Source organism: Amphibalanus amphitrite, unplaced genomic scaffold (assembly GCF_019059575.1).
Source record: "Amphibalanus amphitrite isolate SeventyFive unplaced genomic scaffold, NRLGWU_Aamphi_draft 001938F_arrow, whole genome shotgun sequence".
NCBI lineage: Eukaryota > Metazoa > Arthropoda > Thecostraca > Balanomorpha > Balanidae > Amphibalanus > Amphibalanus amphitrite.
In genome coordinates, this window is record NW_024883431.1 from 33,441 (window position 1) to 50,686 (window position 17,246).

The 17,246-nt window shown below is 50.1% G+C and overlaps 2 protein-coding genes across 13 annotated transcripts; one reads left to right on the forward strand and one right to left on the reverse strand.

Annotated features, from left to right (window-relative positions):
- The first annotated feature begins 1,124 nt into the window (after positions 1-1,124).
- Positions 1,125-10,853, forward strand: LOC122375850 (TBC1 domain family member 16-like). 9 transcript variants are annotated; one of them, XM_043355399.1, is made up of 14 exons: positions 1,169-1,192; positions 3,601-3,610; positions 3,777-3,874; positions 4,030-4,234; positions 4,554-4,723; positions 5,025-5,318; positions 5,610-5,820; positions 6,262-6,385; positions 6,954-7,093; positions 7,681-7,824; positions 8,190-8,376; positions 8,775-8,881; positions 9,170-9,386; positions 9,671-10,853. In XM_043355399.1, exons 3-14 carry the CDS (start codon positions 3,784-3,786, stop codon positions 9,833-9,835), a joined length of 2,055 nt encoding a protein of 684 aa, XP_043211334.1. In that variant the 5' UTR covers positions 1,169-1,192; positions 3,601-3,610; positions 3,777-3,783; the 3' UTR covers positions 9,836-10,853. The 9 variants fall into 9 exon arrangements, with proteins under 9 accessions (XP_043211333.1, XP_043211332.1, XP_043211335.1 ...); XM_043355396.1 differs by lacking the exon at positions 3,601-3,610 and adding an exon at positions 3,138-3,192 and having other exon boundaries at positions 1,170-1,193; positions 3,748-3,874; XM_043355395.1 differs by lacking the exon at positions 3,601-3,610 and adding an exon at positions 3,138-3,192 and having other exon boundaries at positions 1,192-1,220; positions 3,748-3,874.
- Positions 10,854-10,937: 84 nt separating this feature from the next.
- Positions 10,938-14,582, reverse strand: LOC122375851 (O-glucosyltransferase rumi homolog). 4 transcript variants are annotated; one of them, XM_043355406.1, is made up of 2 exons: positions 14,483-14,582; positions 10,938-13,053 (listed from the first exon to the last, which is right to left on the reverse strand). In XM_043355406.1, the coding sequence occupies exon 2, from the start codon at positions 13,023-13,025 to the stop codon at positions 11,802-11,804; it is 1,224 nt and encodes a 407-aa protein (XP_043211341.1). In that variant the 5' UTR covers positions 13,026-13,053; positions 14,483-14,582; the 3' UTR covers positions 10,938-11,801. The 4 variants fall into 4 exon arrangements, with proteins under 4 accessions (XP_043211341.1, XP_043211343.1, XP_043211342.1 ...); XM_043355408.1 differs by having other exon boundaries at positions 14,471-14,494; XM_043355407.1 differs by having other exon boundaries at positions 14,438-14,494.
- Between the last annotated feature and the right edge of the window lie 2,664 nt (positions 14,583-17,246).

Sequence of the window (17,246 nt, forward strand, 5' to 3'; positions counted from 1 at the left end):
ACTGAGCATGAAAATGGCACCCGTAGCCCCCTGCATTTATGCCCCTGAGGTCATTTTAGGTAATGTATGGTGTCTAACAATTTTTCGCTAATAACTTTTGATAGAGGCATGCTAGAGCGATAAATACACCTTAGATATGTCCAGCTCGACGATACGGATCGACTGATATGCAGCATGACCCTTTCCAGCCAGGTCATGACGTTAACCGGAGGTCAAATTTTTAGTTGACCTTTCAAGGTCAAGTTCATTCGATGCGTCTTGACGAGAGGATTACAATGTCGGTAAAAGTAAGCTCGTGCAAGGCTTGAGTCGAAAGTTATTGCAGACAAAGTTTCCGAAAAAAATGGTTATTTTGGCAGTTTCTGCATCTCCTGCAGGCAAAACCGTTGACGCTAGGTCAAATCTGACAGAAATGCTCAGAAAGAGCGTTGATTTGGACTAACGGCTACCGGCTATCGAATGCGCTTGCCGCTTTTCCGCGGCGCATTAACTCTATTGGTTCCCGTGTTATATGTTGGCTTCTTGCCCATTGCCCTTGGAAATTGTCGACATTCGACCTGAAAATCGGCGAAATTTTGCCTTCAATGACCTCTGGTGACCTGATCTTTGACCTGACCAAAAAAGTGACCGAAGTGATTTCTTCATTATTTTTGGTGTTTTTTTTTTTTTCACACGCCGCCTTCCGCGTATCGCTACGTGGCCCAGGAGCCGAGTTAGCGGGCGGGAGGGGGGTCAACCGTCAACCCCCCCCCAGCAAGACGTTGAAATACAGGACCCCCAGCGGGGCGCGCAACTGAAACCCCATGGGGCTTGGCTTCGGTTATGGAACGGGATTGGCCGGACGGGCGAACGGGGGGGGGGGGGGGCAGTGGGCACTGCCAGTGCCGACTTTTGGTCCCATTCTTTCCATGCAACGCCCATAGGGCTAATGTTAAAATGCCAAAATCAAAGCGGGGCACGGTGCCCCGGTGCCCTCCCCGTTCCGCCGCCTATGGGGGGCCGACGACGTCGACGACGTAGAATCTTCGTCGTCCGAGAGACTTCGAACGCGGGTTTTGTACATTGAATAATGCAGTAAAATAAGCTGCGCCACTGCCCGTAAAAGCAGCGCAATAGCTGTCGACAAAATCTGGTGCCACACATATAGCCTTGTGCCACACGACGACGGCGGGGCGGTTATTCGTTATTTGCTGGTTGCCCCCCATATATTTTCATAAATGGTGGAAAATTGTTGTGCATACCACTGCAAAATTTGGCATGACTATTCCCACATCAATTTTACACATGGCATGCAAGTTTGAACCTCCGAACCCGCGAGGTCAGGTCACCAGGTCACACTCACAGCCCACAGGATGACCCGACCTCAAATTACTGTTTAGCGTTCTGCAAATTTGTCACTATCAGAATTCAGAGCTACAGTAAATGATCGAGTCCTTTCAAAGTTTCAGGATGTAATAAGGCCATTGTTAGCTACAATATGGGTCGGAGAGGCCATACATGATACAATATGAGTATCTCAGAATTTTTTATTGATGGCCTAAGGTGCCTGCCTGTAAGCTGCCTGATTTAAACATGTCGTAATGGCCCATCCTTACCTCGTGCTCTTTCCTCGCTGGTTTCCATCATGTCTTGGGTTTCAGGATAGCAAGAAGGATCAAGGAAGGCAAATGAGGAATCACTTCTTAGGGCCCCACGCTAGTGTCAGAGGGCCCACGCCCTATTCTGGCCCTTAAGGGTCCCCAAAGCGGCTTCTGAGGGCCCCACAGCCTGTGGGGCCCTCAGAGGGGTATCTTCGCTCCAGAGGATAGTGTGGGCCCGGCCCACACTATCCTTTGGGCTTGACCTCGGCCTCTAAGACCTCTGGGTACCTACGTCCTACCCTATCTTCACACAGCACCTTTAAGATAGCTTGGACGTGGTTTAACTGTATATGCATCCGCTTTGGCCAGTACTTTAGATGATGCTCTGAAAGCCATTTATTATGAGACATTTAAGTAGCCCAGATGGTCCACTTGTGTGAAGCCAAGGCGGGGTGGGGGTGGGGGGATGGCCTCCTGACCTTTCCTGGGTGCGTCACTGAGCATGACCATCAGATCCTGCTTGTAAAATAACCTCTAAGTCAATACCCACGTAGCATAAGAATTAAGATGACCCCTCGTGACCTGAGCTGACCTGACATGACCTTGGCCTCGAATTAATGCTTCTGCAATTAAGACCAGGATGCAGAATAACCACTACCATCAAAATAAGTGCAAAATTTATCCTTGAAGACGCATCACAATTATTGCCGATTGTCTCAAAGTGACCTTGACCCGTGCTTAGTATGGCACTTATGCCCCCAGGGGGTATCTTCGCAACACCTTTGGGCTTTGAAGTCAGTAGTCACTTTGGCTGAGTTTCGGGCAGAAGCTACGGATTCCGCCGTTCTTAAGCCTCGTCATGCAGATACCCCAGAATGTGACCCTAGACCTGATTCTGACCCGAATTCTGACCTCAATCTTAAGAATGCTTAGTGAAGATCTCGTGAAGAGCTTTCAGACGCCGCCTCGTGGGGTTCGATGCGATCATTGGTTGTCGAGATAACAGAGGGGTCATATCCGACCCCCCCCCCACCCCAACGTGCTGCCGCGGGTAGGGAAATAGCCCAGGCGGTACCGGGATAAACGGCTTCTGCGCAAGCCGGCTATGGGCTTATAAGTGGCTCTTGCAATCATAAGACGTATAAATTAACTATTCACCCTCAGCATTTACCCTAAGTAAAATTTATTAGGTACGCTTTTAAGTAATAAGAATGGACTGTGTTCGCTGTGAGCCGTCTTGCCCACAATATAGCAAAAACCCAAAAACCCAGCAAAAACCTTTTTTTCTCTCCAAAAACCCACTACCTATGGGCAGAACACCAAAACCCTGGGTTTTTCACAACCCTGGAGGAGGCTTAAGTCACCCACATATCCGGTGTGTTACACACAAGAACAAAACTACATAGATCAGATGCCTTACAAGCTTGCTAAAGAATGTCATCATAAAATCTAACGGTAGAACCCATGTTTTCATTTTACAATTTAGAATGGGGTGCAGATATGCAATAGATAATGTCTCAAGCTTTCAACTCTCTCTAATTCATTGTTTATTTTCAGCTTTCATGAATGGGTTGCAGTGCATATGCAACATGCAATATACATGGGCATTCCCTTAAAGGAAATAGTTCACTTTTTAACATGGGTTTTGAACTGGAATAGCAGTTCCGTAGCCTGGGCTGAGACGAGCATAAATCAGGAGCTTTTACAGCCCAACGATCACCCTAGGCAAAGATATTCTATTTCTCGTCCCGAAAAAGGTGTCTTGCGTTGAGGATGTGTGCCTTGCATATATTTCCATCCAGTATGAAAAGAGCATGGGTCCCGAAAATTCTTCAGAAACTAGAGAAATTATCTACGAGAACTCTAGAGAAATTCTCGTACTGATCAATTAGGACATTCAGGGGAACATTATCAGATCGAGCAGATCGCCCAAATGCCGGTGGCCGCGATAATTTCTCTAGTTTCTGAAGAATTTTCGGAACCCATGCTCTTTTCATACTGGATCGCCTGTGCCTTACAGAAACTGAAAAGTTCTTCTTATATCAAAATATAGAAAATAATCTTTTGTTATAAATAGGTTTTATTTTCTTTGCTGATCATTTTGAACATAAAAAATCATAAATCCATTGCAAAAAAAAAATAATTTCGTGAAAGTGAACTATTTCCTTTAAATGCTGAACTTTTGTTCTGATCTAGCCTTACAATGAAGATGCTTTGGAACATGCTCAGTCGCTCTGGCATGAGCCAATCCTCGAAGAGCGCCCCCGAGATGGAAGACGACGAAATGCTATTCAGTAAGTACTCAGTTTCATTGTTTGTGGCTCAGTATGCCTGGATTTATTCGTTCTTCAAACATTCCTCAGACCTTTTTATCTGTCTTTCTGGCTCTATTCTCTTTACTGGATGCCCTATCTGTCCCTCCCTCACCACAATCTCCTCGCATTCACAGGCAAAAACAATGTGTGCATGCACCCGAGTTCTCCCGTCTCTACTGCGCCGCGGCACTCTCTGGGGTACCTCACGGTGACCGCCGCACCTGACCCCGTGCTGGGTCACACCCTGCTGCTCAGCTGGCGGCCCAATCAGCTGCTGATCGGAGGTGGCCTCCGGCGCGGGCAGCGCAGCCTGTCAGAGACCCAGGCGGGCACCGCGGGGTAGGTAGGCTGTGACTGGGAGGGGTCGTGGGGGCGGGGAGGGTGGAGTGGTGTCATGATCCTCAGATTGGCGTAGTGGGTCGCTAAAGGGAGGGGATTTGTTTGCAGGGTGAGGCTGATGAAGATTATGAATTTGTTTTGGATGAGTAGGCGTTGCATTCGCTTTACTGGCGTGGTACCTTACCTATAACACTGAACGATTGTCAAAGACCAAAGTTGTTGCGATTGAGTACTCCGTTACTAAATGCCCTGAGTAGTAAGTGAAAGGACATGTCAGCTCGCCAGTAATCAGTGTTTTTTTTTTTGTTGTTGTCCACAGTCTCCTTGCGGCCGGTGATGCGGCCACACGGCTCAGTCGGCATCCTGACGTCACTGGCGACACTAATGACGTCATACCAAACGTCGGTGACGTCACCATCAATGACGCTGATGGCGCTGTGTGCAACGGCGTGGTAGAACACAGCGGCGCAGATACTGCGGACTGTGCTGGTAGGTGCTGGTTTTTAGTATTTCATGTTTAATTCTTTTTTCTTCTTTTTTTTTCGCCTTGTGCTGAACAAATCTGAAAACTGTGCTGTGCAAAAGCTATTAATGTTCTAGTTGTTACATGGTGAAAAAAGAAATTGGGCATCTTGACGAAAAAAATGACTATCTCTTGTTTTCAATTCACCGCGAATTATCCTTTCAACTGTGCTTGCGTACATAATGCCGCATGTTTCATATTCTGCAATTCAGCACACCTCTCCTTTTCACTATTGCTCGCAGCGTTTGTAACACTCACTCTTTCCAGCGCCACCAAGCGGTGCTCGCCCGGAGCCTCTAGCGTCAGAGGGCGTCAGTACTCGCCTGGAGCTCCCCGCTGCAGAGAGTGGCGGCGCTGCTCGCCTGGAGCTCCCCGCTGCAGAGAGTGGCGGTGCTCGCCTGGAGCTCCCCGCTGCAGAGAGCGGTGCTGCTCGCCTGGAGCTTCCGAAGGCAGAGGGCGGACAGACGGGCCGGCGACTTTCCACCCAGTCTGCGCCACCGTCCCCCCAGGCGCGGCCGCCGCCCGGCTCCGAGGCACCGGAGATGTTCACAGTGGATCTGGGTGAGTGGGGCACTTGGGAGGGATGCACGGGATATATATTGGTCACGCCTGTCGACGCGTTCAGCGTTTCGCAGGGATGTTTGCATAGGTAATGGCTATACAGACTGTCAACGAAACTAATTCGCTCCGAAACCTCACAACAAACAAACAGGCAACGCCCGATAATGATTACATATACTCAACTGACGGATAGGCTGTGATATTGTGTGATTTAATCATTCCTCTGTGATTTTGCGTTATATTTCAACACAGCTTATGCGTTGTGTGCTCTGACCCTTGGCCCGGTTCCAGGTCAGGCTCGCTCTGTGCGCGTGTTCCTGACGCCGGGAGACCCGGGATGCGGGCAGCTGGTGTTGTGCTCCCGTCAATCGCAGTACAGGATCCTGCACTTCCACTGCGGCGGACTGGAGAAGCTGGTGTGCCTGCTGGACGGATGGAAACACCTGCGGTCGGCCGGCCCGGCGGCGGACGACGGCGGCTGTCGGCTCTTCTCCGTCTGCGGGTGAGCGAGAACACGGGGGGAGCATAATGGCTGCGTGACACTTCTGTAAGGACACTGCGATAGTTAGTTGCATACAACTCACGATTTATCTGGTAACTCGGACTGTTTTTGGGTTATGGAGAGTCACGGTGCCCGGTACTTTCATAGGGGCGTAACATGGTCGTCCTGCACTTTTTACTGGTGTGTCTTCCCGACCCGTTAAGCGGACCAGTTCAACGGATCCTGGTGTGTCTTCCCCAATTGCCGATAAACGGACCGGTTTACTGGATCATGGTATAACCTCCTCGCCTGAGTAACAGTTCTAACGAGTAGTGTCTGTCTGTTTCAAACAACCTGCGGTTATCTCACTGTAAACCGTGTACGTGATATGCCTTCCTCGAGTGTCCTCTCACTGCCCAACCAGTGTACACCGTTCCCTGACCATCTCTCGTGTCGTCCCAGTCCGTCTGAACAGGCCGACACCGACCACCCGGAGGAGGGCAGACACGATCCGCTCTCCGAGGACCTGTGGCAGCGGATGGTGGACCACGACGGACGGCTGACCGACCCCGACCACCTGAGGAGGGTGAGTGAAATACGAGCGGCGGATGGTGAGATTAGTTAGGTGCTGGCGGGTTGGCTTGGGTGCTGCGGGATCCTCCGGAGGGTGGGTGATACGGGGTCAGGGCTGAGAGGAAGTATAAGTCTACTGACAGGGAACTTGTGGGTTGATACTTGAACACCAGGCGATTGTTCGGGGGTTGCAGCAGGTGGATGGATTGTTTGTGTGTTTGTGAGCATAGTCTTGGCACTTGTAAAGTGACTTGAGCCCTGGATGTCAAATCAACAATTACATGACTGACAACGCAGCAAAAGCAGGAAAATAAATTCCTGATTTTTTGTATTTCAGTGTAGGTACAGTGAAGTGCGTCATCAATTTTTCACCAATACCTATCGTGCCAATTATGATTTTGTCGCGCAGAGCGGAATTTTATATCCATCTACCGGTCGTGACTCGGTGCTCTTACCACTCGCACAGTAACAGGTCCATTATTTACATATGCACCTAAACGAAAAATGGCTCTCCTGTAAATTACCGGGAAAAGTCGACGTAGGGGTTTTTGACTTCACCTCCCCCGTTTCTCCCCACTCAGGTGGTGTTTTTCGGCGGCCTGGCGCCGTCCCTACGCAGCACCGTGTGGCCGCTGCTGCTGGGTGTCCTCTCCTGCTCCGACTCGTACTCTGAGCGGCAAGAACACAGACACAGGCTGGCCGAGGAGTTCGAACGCATCTGGTGAGCGCTCGTTTCGACAATATGCCTAGTATATCACGGACGTATGATGTTTATGATCTGGCACAGAGCAAGCTATGCAAGATATATCACGTAACCCATGTTGGAGCGGTGTTGGGTGAGGTCTGTTATTAGGATGTGTTTAAAAATGAATGTAACGCTGGTAAGAGATTTAGTTCGGCTTGCCGCATGTTTTTCGCTTTAGATGTTTGGTAAAACTGAACTGAGTGACTTATAAGCTGTTTTACGCTTGATACGCTACTGTAACCTAGCTATGTGTTGTGCAGATGTGTTGCTCTGTGCGTGTAACCTAGCAGATGTGTAACCTAGCAGATGTGTTGTCTAATGTCCCTTTACTCTTTCAAGGGGTCCCATACCCAGTCTGTTATACCCCTCCCTGTCTGACAGATGCCATTGACCCCGTACCAAACGTGACCGCTGTTCCTCCCCCAGCGTTCTGCCTAACCATAACTGACCTATGTCTCCGTATCGCAGCGCCCTGCCGGACCAGGTGTGACCTCTGCCCCTCCTCTCGCCCAGCGCCTTGCCGGACTAAATGTGACCTTTAACCCTCCCCCCTCCTCCCCGAGCGCGCTGCCGGACGCGATGTCGCTGTCAGAGCGCGCAGAGTTCCAGCGTCTGGTGGTCTCCACTGTAGATAAGGACGTGGTACGCACCGAGCCCGGCAACCCCTTCTTCTGTGGCCGCGCCAACCCCAACGTACAGACGCTGCGGTCAGTGGCAGTGGACGGGTGTGGAGGGGAGCGTTCTTTTATTGTGTGCGAGATTATACGTTGTGTGACTAATTGTCACTCACTTGCAAATAGCACTAGCTGCGCTTAAGTGATGTAATCGGGACGATTGACTCGCTGGTACTGTTTCGTCTAGGATATAATTTTTACTGTTTTTTGGAGTTAATCAGTAATTGTAGAAATTTAAATATTTACCAAATGTATTATGTACTTTGCAGCCTTGCGAAACCACCATTCCCGATGGACGCCACTGTTCACTGATTTCGATTACTGACCCCTCCCCCTGAAGTCTGAACACTGCCCCGTCTGAGTCAGCTAAGCTAACCCTTCCCCTCGCCGGCCCTCAGGCGAATTCTGCTGGGTTTCGCAGCGGCCAACCCGTTCCTGGGCTATACCCAGGGTATGTCGGACCTGCTGGCGCCCCTGCTGGTGATCCTGGGGGAGCCGGCGGACGCCTTCTGGGCTCTGGACGCGCTCATCAAACGCTCGGCGGCGGTCATCTGTCCCCGAGATGACGTCATGGATGTTCAGCTGGTGAGACGGGTGGGCGGGGCCAGACTTTAAGGTATTTAACGCTAGGGTGGGCAAGGCTGACGGTCGGATGGGCGGGGCGGACGCGTGGGCGGGTCTGACGGTCCATTGGTAGGCGGGGTTGATGGTCGGGTGGGCGTGGCTGGGCGGTCGGATGATATGATTAATATGCACTTAACGCAGTTATTATACACAACACTACGATGGTGAAACTGTATTGGTGTACCTATGATTTATGCCGCTGTTTTGTGTATCCTATGCGTGAGGTGACTGTAGTAGGCTACCGCAGATGCATTGCTCAAATGCCCAGGCACGCCGTGACGGATGTGCGGGCGCTGTGTGCTGGCCGCTGCCCCGCTGAGTGACTGAACTACCGCCTCCCTCCCGTCCCGTGTCGACAGGGCTACCTGCGTGAGCTGCTGCGGCTGCTCACCCCCGAGTTTTACCGACATCTGAGTACCGTGGAGGACGGACTAGAGCTGCTCTTCACACACCGATGGCTGCTGCTGTGAGTAAATGGAATATGGCTGCAGCTATAGCCTATGGCCCCACGGGTGGCGAGTGTGGGTGCTGTGAGTTTGGAGTAAGGCCGCTACTGTTAGCATGGAGGTTTACCGACACATGAGTACGGAATATGACTGCTTTGGCCTTTGAGTAGAGTATAGCTACCTGTGCCTACAACGGCCGCTGCGAAAGCGATGTATATTGGCTGGGTGCTGGGGGTCGGTACACCCCACTATCGGTCATTGACAGCGTGGTTGATGTCTGTATTTCCCCCTCTCCCGTTGTCCTATAGCTGCTTCAAGCGGGAGTTTGCCGAGCCGGCCGCGCTGCGTATCTGGGAGGCGTGCTGGAGCTGCCAGCAGACGCGCCACTTTAGCCTGTTTGTGTGCGCCGCCATCTGCGCCGCATACGCCGCCGATGTGACCGACAGCGCCATGAACGCCGACGCCATCCTGTTGCACTTTACCAGTCTCAGTCAGCATATGGACGGAGACGTGGTGCTGAGAAAGGTAGGCGCCGAGTGGGAGGCCAAGGCTACTGGGCACTGGCATGTTTCCTTGACTTCTGATCAGTTTTCACGGCTGCCTAGTAAGAAGCGTATGGTTGCGTTAATAATTTTGGAAATAATCGATGTTTCTGGCTTTTGAAAGTTGCTACCATGCATTCAGCCCATCTCGCTTATCTGCATCATCAATAATCATGCCTTCGACATTTTCTATATCCCCAAAACACAGTATAATCCTCGTGTATTCTCACTCACACTCCGCACGCCCCCCCCCCCCTCCTCCGGCAGGCCCGCGGTCTACTCTACCAGTTCCTCAGTCTGGACGAGGTGCCGTGCTCACTGGCCTCTCTGTGTACTACCGAGGACGGTGCCGGGCCGTGGGCCGGCCGCCGGCTGGCGCCAGTCGTCTGTAAGGGGCACGGCGGGGGAGGGCGCTGCCCGGCGACCAGGTGACGGTCCGCGGGTCTCCGCTCCACCGCCGGCCTAGGGCTGACGCGGGATGTGATACGGACTCCGGCAGGGGAGTCACCTCAGTCGGCAGTGACAGAGACGCCGGATGTGTCTCCAGTGGCCAAGACTACGTTGCCTTTTTATCCGGTAGTCAAGACGTCACCTCTGTCGCCATTGATTGAAACGCCGTTACTAGCTTCAGTGAAAGCCACGCCGTCTGTAGCTCCCGTACCGGAGCTGGAAGAAGTTTCGACCCCTCACCGAGTCCCGACTGACGCCACGCCAACCGCCGCCGGGCCATCCTATGTTCCTGCTCTGGTCGGGACGGTGCCCCGCCTGAGCCGCCTGTGCTGCGGCCTGGGCCGATCTCCTGCTCCCCAGCTGGCCAGACCAATTGCCAGAAGGGCATGTCGTGGGAAGAGCACCTGGGTGTAACGGCGCTAATGCAACATTCTAGTCACAAACAGTATTTACTCATGGGGCTGCTTATGTGCATGCAAGACAGTGCTTAAACATGTGGCCGCTTGTCGAAGCTGCGAACGCTACCGACACTGAAGGTTTTGTACGACGTGATGCTACCGATTTCCACCTGAATGTGTAGAAAACCTAGATATGGGGTTGTGATTTTACAGTGATATTATTTATTTATTTACATGTAGCGGGCTGCTTTACACAAGCTAAAGGGAGTGTTGGATGTGACTCCTAGGGGAATGCTAGTCCAAACTTGGGACAGCGGATAGGTGTAATGTGTAGTGTGCTTGATTAGGCACAGATGGAAAGAACAGTGTGTAAATTACAGACGACAATCATATGTAAATGCGTCAAGATCCAAAGGCTGTGTTCCCGCCACGTAAGATAGTGCGTGCCCGCATCCATTTTCTCGACGTACTTACGCTATTGATGCCAAACCCAACGTCAAGAATCTCAGTAGCAACAATGACAACTACTGCTTATAATGTACGAGACTCGTGGTCTGTCTCGATTCAGTCAATGCCGAACCGAAAATATATGATCAAGCATATGAGCATTTTATCACAACTTCATTACATCATGTCCTCGCTACAAGTAGAAAGTGGCAAACGCTGCAGCTTTTAACACGCATGGAAAATGTGACCAGTATAATTGATTTATTGCAAACTTCTCACCGCGACCGTTCACAAATGTTTCTGATCCAACACAGAGGCTTGGTCTGTTCAAGCTCAGATCTCGATAATATTTTCACTGCATCATGAGACAAGTAGCACAAAATACAATATGACAAAAAATAGACGAGACGAGGTGTCTCCTCGTCTCGTCAAAGCAGACAAAGTAGACACAATGTAGACAAAGCAGACACAATGATCGGTTCTTTGACATTTTCTCAGCCACAGACTGCTGTTGAAATACGATGGCAGCCTGTGAAGAGCAGTGACCCGGGCATGCCAAGAAATGCCGAAAGTGCCAAAATTCTGAAACATACTAAGACCTTCACATTGAGATTGATAAGCGTAGCATCCAACACCCAGCATCTAGCAAACAAGCATCCAGGCCACTTAGGGATATGGACGGCAAGACAAAATGCAACAGCAGCCTGCCGCCAAACGTAGCGAACTGTCGTCCTCCGTTTCGGTTGTTAGTCTCTGTCGACTTTAAAGCGCGGTGCGATACGCACCCGCTCCGCTGTATTCGTAAGCCGCGTCGACTTACATGATACGAATACAAACATTAACATGATGACATTAACACTTCGAAGGGCACAACACGGTTAGGACGGAAAAGCAGCGCCACGCGCTAGCTATCACTTTCAGAGATCGCATGAAGAGAGCCCTGCTAAACACAGACAGCAATAGAACACCAGGATTAGGCATCCCGGCTCAGGAATGAGGTACTCCTCGCAAGTTCCAGCACCGTATGACTGCGCTTCAGTAGTTATATCACGGAGGGAACTGGGAAGACATATTTCTTAGAACAAACGCCAGCACGCTCCTCCCTAATCCCTCCAAGGCACCTCCATCAGCCCTGGCCTCTTCTCCACTTTGTACGTTAACAGCTTAGTATAGCTCACCAGAAGCTTTCGCCAGAAACATGAAACGTCCTTCATACGCAGATTGTCTAGTATAAACTGCCTACCTCGCTCTGCAATTTCTCGCACCAGGGCGTCATTCTCTTGAGCAAACATAATTAAGTGTTCCAGCTCGTCCTGGGAAGGGTCCTGCCGAACCGGTATGTAGTGCACCCACGGCTTCAACTGCGGGTAGAAGAACTCGCTCCACTCGTCTCCCACGTGAAACACCAGGCTGCCGCAGAGGAAGAGGTGCTTGAAGCGGAAGCTGGCGGCCACGCCGCGGAAGTTGAACAGGTAGCGGAAGCGGCAGTGGTCCTCTAGAGACACCTCCTCCGCCGGCGGAGCGCCCAGGGTGTCCTGGTCGGACTTCCAGGCCTGGTTCTTGGTGTACTGCGCGTCTGCCAGCTCTGGCCGCCTCCTGCTGAGAAGCACCAGAGGGTCGCGCTCTGAGGAGGTGCGCGAGCCGCGGAAGAACGCCCGCGCCTCCTTCTCCTCCCAAGGCCAGTCCTGGGCGGCTCGAGAGATAGAGACGCGGTGTTTGTCCCAGCGTCCCAGGCCGGTCGGGTAGAGCCCGATGGCCGGCCCGCCCGTCCAGAAAGTCCACGCCGGGTAGGTGATGTCCCAGTAGTCGGGCGTCTTGCTGAAGGAGAACACGGGTAGGCGGCGCCCCAAGAACGAGCCCACCATCGGCCAGTCGCGCGTGTTGAGCACAAACTCCGTGTCTGGTAATGTGTCGATCAGCTCTAGAATAAAGTGCTCCACACCGCGGCAGCGGAACTCGAACATGCACTCCTGCTGGCGATAGAGCTTGTGGTCTATGATCTGGTACAGGACACCGTGGTCCTTGGCTTCCTCGACCATCAATTTTGAGATCTTGGTCTTTGCGAAAATCGCGAGATCAGACTTGATGACGTCACTATGACAGCCACAGTTCTCCTGCTTGCACTCAACATATTTTGCCAGACTCTTTTCCACTAGGCTGATCTCTTTTTGCCATTTTGTGTTAGATTCCTTTGTATACTTTGCCTTTTCATGTTCTTCAGATATGTGGACATCCTCTGCTTCATATTCATTACAAGAGGCAAAGTGGGTAATCAAGATGAATGATGTTGTAAGCAGGACAAACTGGACCTTCTGAGAGCCCATCATGCAACCATGAGCGATAACATAAATCTACCTGTAATATCAAACAGTTATTTAAATATCCACAATTGGCATATACAATAATGACAACAGTGATGAAAAGATCTGACAGTAGCTATGAAACTAGGTGAAGTGTTTCTCTTTTTTTAGTGTAAGCAGTAAGCACTAAGCAACTCCCATTTTTAGGAAGTATCACCCCATGATAAATTGGTTGAGCGTAGCTCAAGTCTCAACTTGTGGTGATCCCAAAACCTGTATCAGAGTTCTTAACCATTCAAGATCTGATGACCTGACCCACTAGCAGATACAAGGGTTTTTTAGCATTCAGTATTCACCCTCTCCCTGACTACCACAGCATCCAGCATTAGCATAACCTCCATGCTTTTCTTGATAAAAGAACTCTGGACTTTGACCAAAAACAACTTTGGAAATTGGAGAAACTTTCTGGAAAGTATATTTCATTCCCAAACCCATAGGTATCCCAAATCGCTCTGGATCTGCCCATAAACTAACACATAATTTTTCTTATTTTTTGCCAAAGGCCAGATCACAAATGAGTAATGACATAAAAAGTAATTGCAGCTGGCATTTTCAAATAATAAAATATTTTCTGAAACCATTAATACCCTTTAAAGCAGAGCAATCAATAGAGCTTAGGAAGCTTAGCTTTCACTTTCACCCTATCACCCTGTCCTCTTCCACCAATCCCTGTCATAAGTGGAATTTAATTTTTTTGGATAGGTATGTGCTTGATTTTAAATCTAGCATTAAATTGAATTTTCCACAAGCCATTCCAGGTAGAATTTTTGAGCTAGAAGGAATGTTAAAACTACAGTGAGCTAACTACCTATACAAAAAGTGAATCTTTCCCAGAGCTTCTAAATCTATAACCATTCCAGATTTCATGTTTCCAGTTTCCCCCAGTCTTTGTAGACCACAACCAGATAACGTAAATATATCATTCATGGATAATGTGATCAGAGAGTGATTCTTCCTCCCATGATGCATGAAGCAAGCTATGAAATGGCTTTCCAGCCAGCAGGAGCTGCTCACTTCAACTTTACTCATTACTGTTGCCAGCTACCTACTCATACTGCCTTAGGCCCTTAAACGTTCGTTTTTTTAAACACGGTCCAAGACTGAGGCAAAGGAAAAGAAGACGTCTTTCTCTGAAAAGTTGTAAGAACAAATTATTTTTCACGTTAAAACAAAGTTGCCTGTCAACTCTCAAGAGTCTCAAGCAACGGTAAAAGACAAGGTGAACACTGAACACTTCACAATGACCAGTATTGAAGCATTCAAATTTCAAGAAGAGAATATAACAACGGCAAATACTTTAAAATTACAAAGATAATAGCGCAATGTATCTACACGGATCATACTGATTCGTGGTATCTATAAACAGGTTACCCAAATACAAATCAAAATAATAACAGAGCCAAAGAAATGACTCAGACTCAGACCTCTCAACCACTCTCAACACAACAACAACACGTTGACATCTGACTGCGGCATTTTCGCCTGAACTGCGTTGTTTATGGTTTTTGAGTAAATGCCAAATCCCCTCATGTATGAAGGAAACTCTACCACTGTTGCCTTCAATGGAGCTTTCCCTTTCCCGCCCTTATTCAGGTTACACTTTTTTTGCCTGGCTAGTGGCTAGTGACTTCTATAGCCGTTTATTGTTTTTAAGTTTGAAATTATAATAAATACAATCCCAGCTTTATTTATTGTTTTAATTACAGAAGTTCGAAGCCAATGGCTACGTTTCCTTCCATGACACAAGCCAAGCCGATTTTGAAAAATGGATTTGCTCCATCATAGCATTTCAATTTAGGCATAAGATTTAAAAATGTAAATATAAGATTAGGTGCTAGCTAAAACCATATATACTCATTTTTTGCATAAGGTAAAATACTAAATAGTTTCCGAGAAAAACGCACGTGAAATTTCGCTAAATCGATTTAGACGTGTCATGGAAACGTAGTGATTACCGCCCGAGCTCTTGGCCCGAACGAAATTTGCATAAGGTTGAGGTCCGTTTGAATATCTCAGCTCATGATGGTGACTAGAGTGTAGGTACCTAAGTAGCACAAACGGTGTAAAACTAAAATGCATTTCGCAATCGCAATTCGCATGCTCAAGCCTCAGCAATCAGCTCGTCCGTTGGTGAGAGGCTCGTTTTAACCAGGCCCAGGGCACTAAAGACCCAGTAAACATGCCGACGTCGGCCCGACGTCGGGGTGACGTCGGCAACTCGGCATCGGCATGCCGACGTCGGCCCGACGTCGGTCCAACCTCGGCACGACGGCGGCTGGATGTCGGATATGCCCGCATGTACCGACGTCCAGCCGAGGTCCAGCCGACGTCGGGCCGACGTCGGACCGAGATCAATAGCTGAGGTCCAGCCGACGTCGGACCGACGTCGGGGCGACGTCGGACCGACATCGGCCGCTGTTTTGACCGTTAAAATAGTATAAAGTGCATGTTTCATGTTTCATTAAGAGCTTCTGTATTCAAAATATCCTCAGGAAACTCAAATCTTCCTCCATGCCGCAGCCCCCTGATCCGGACTGGACGGGAAACTTTATCCCATTTGGGATTGCCCGTAAGCCGAGCTCGCCCGTAGCCGGGTGCGGTGAGTGCTTGGGGGCTGCTCGGCCTATCCTTTGGTGTTGGTCAGGCTCAGCCCCGGCAACTCACCAGGGCCGGGCCCAGTTCATATAGAAAGGCCAGTCGGCAAGTGTCACTTTGCCAAAGTGCCACTTATCAAAGGGACACTTTGGGAAACGTTGGTGCAGGTGTGTAAGAGTGGCTATATGAATCCATTGTGGGGTCGCCCTTTCCAATAAGTGTCACGTAACAGCAATGGGACCAGGGACTCTGTATGAACTGGACCCAGGGTGCTCGCCAAGAAGACCAATGTCTCCATCCTATCATCCTTCCGGCTCTGAAATGGTCTTGTAAGACCAAAAGGGCATAACCCAACAAAACAAACTATTTTCGTTATCTGGCTGCGTGGTGTAGTGGTTAGCGCACTAACCTCGCGTTCAAATGACACGTGGTTCGAATCCCGTCGCCGGCTGGTGCTTTTGGCGTGTTGTCCCAGTAAACATGCCGACGTCGGCGACTGGGGGGCTCGAATCCCGCCGCCGGTTGATATTTTTGGCGCGTTGTCCCAATAAACATGCCGACGTCGGCCCCGTCGGTCCAACGACAAACGATCTCGTCAACCTCGGCAAACGACCTCGGCCCGACGTCGGCTCGACGTCGGCTGGACTTCGGCTGGCTGGACGTCGGAACATGCGGGCATATCCGACGTCCAGCCGATGTCGGGCCGAGGTTGAACCGACGTTGGGCCGACGTCGGGCCGAGCCTCGGCCCGACCCGACGTCGGCATGTTTACTGGGGAGTCGTTTTAACTTAACCCTCCGGGCCTCGCCGGCCGAGGGTGGGGGGGGGGGGGGGACGAGTGCCGCCACCCCCCCCCCCCCCCCATAGGCTTTTTTCGCGATAGCTCCGAACACGCCGGTGACAGAGAGCTGAAACTTGGCATACCTGACATTTGATTTAAGCCGGATCTTTTGACGCCAACTGCATTTTCGAGTCAGGTCAGGTCACTGACCTATGACGTCATAAGTGAATCTTTGCACGGTCTTCAGATGTCGCAGCTTCGCAACGCCCTCACTGCCAAGTGCCAGAGGAGATTTCGCAGGGAAATGAAGCTTGCAGAACCTAGTATCCATTAGGAGTCTAACACTTTGCATATCTTGGATTTTTCCTAAAGATCATATGAGGTCAGGTCATTTTTGTGACCTCACCATTAGGTGCAAGTCTACGGGGATGATGAAAACTGCTATTCTGGCGCCGAAAACGATCTCCAGCTATCTCAAGCACACATAATCGTGATTTGATGCACTCCTTGCAAGTTTCAATGCGTCATTTGTGCAAGGTTGACCTTGCGTGACGTCTTTTATGACGTCATTAGGGTCATATTAGTTTTCCGTCAATAACTCCCGATTAAATTGAGCTAGTGATTCGGGAAAGCCACCAATGGACTCAGGAAGACCTGCCGAATCGAATGATATGCGACATGACCTACCGACCAATTTCGTGACCTGGGGGCACTGACCTGACCGTGACCTGAGGTCAACACCCAAGTTGACCTCACCCAAACAAAAAGTATATCATTCGACGCGCCTGAGCGAAACGAACACGATGCTGTTC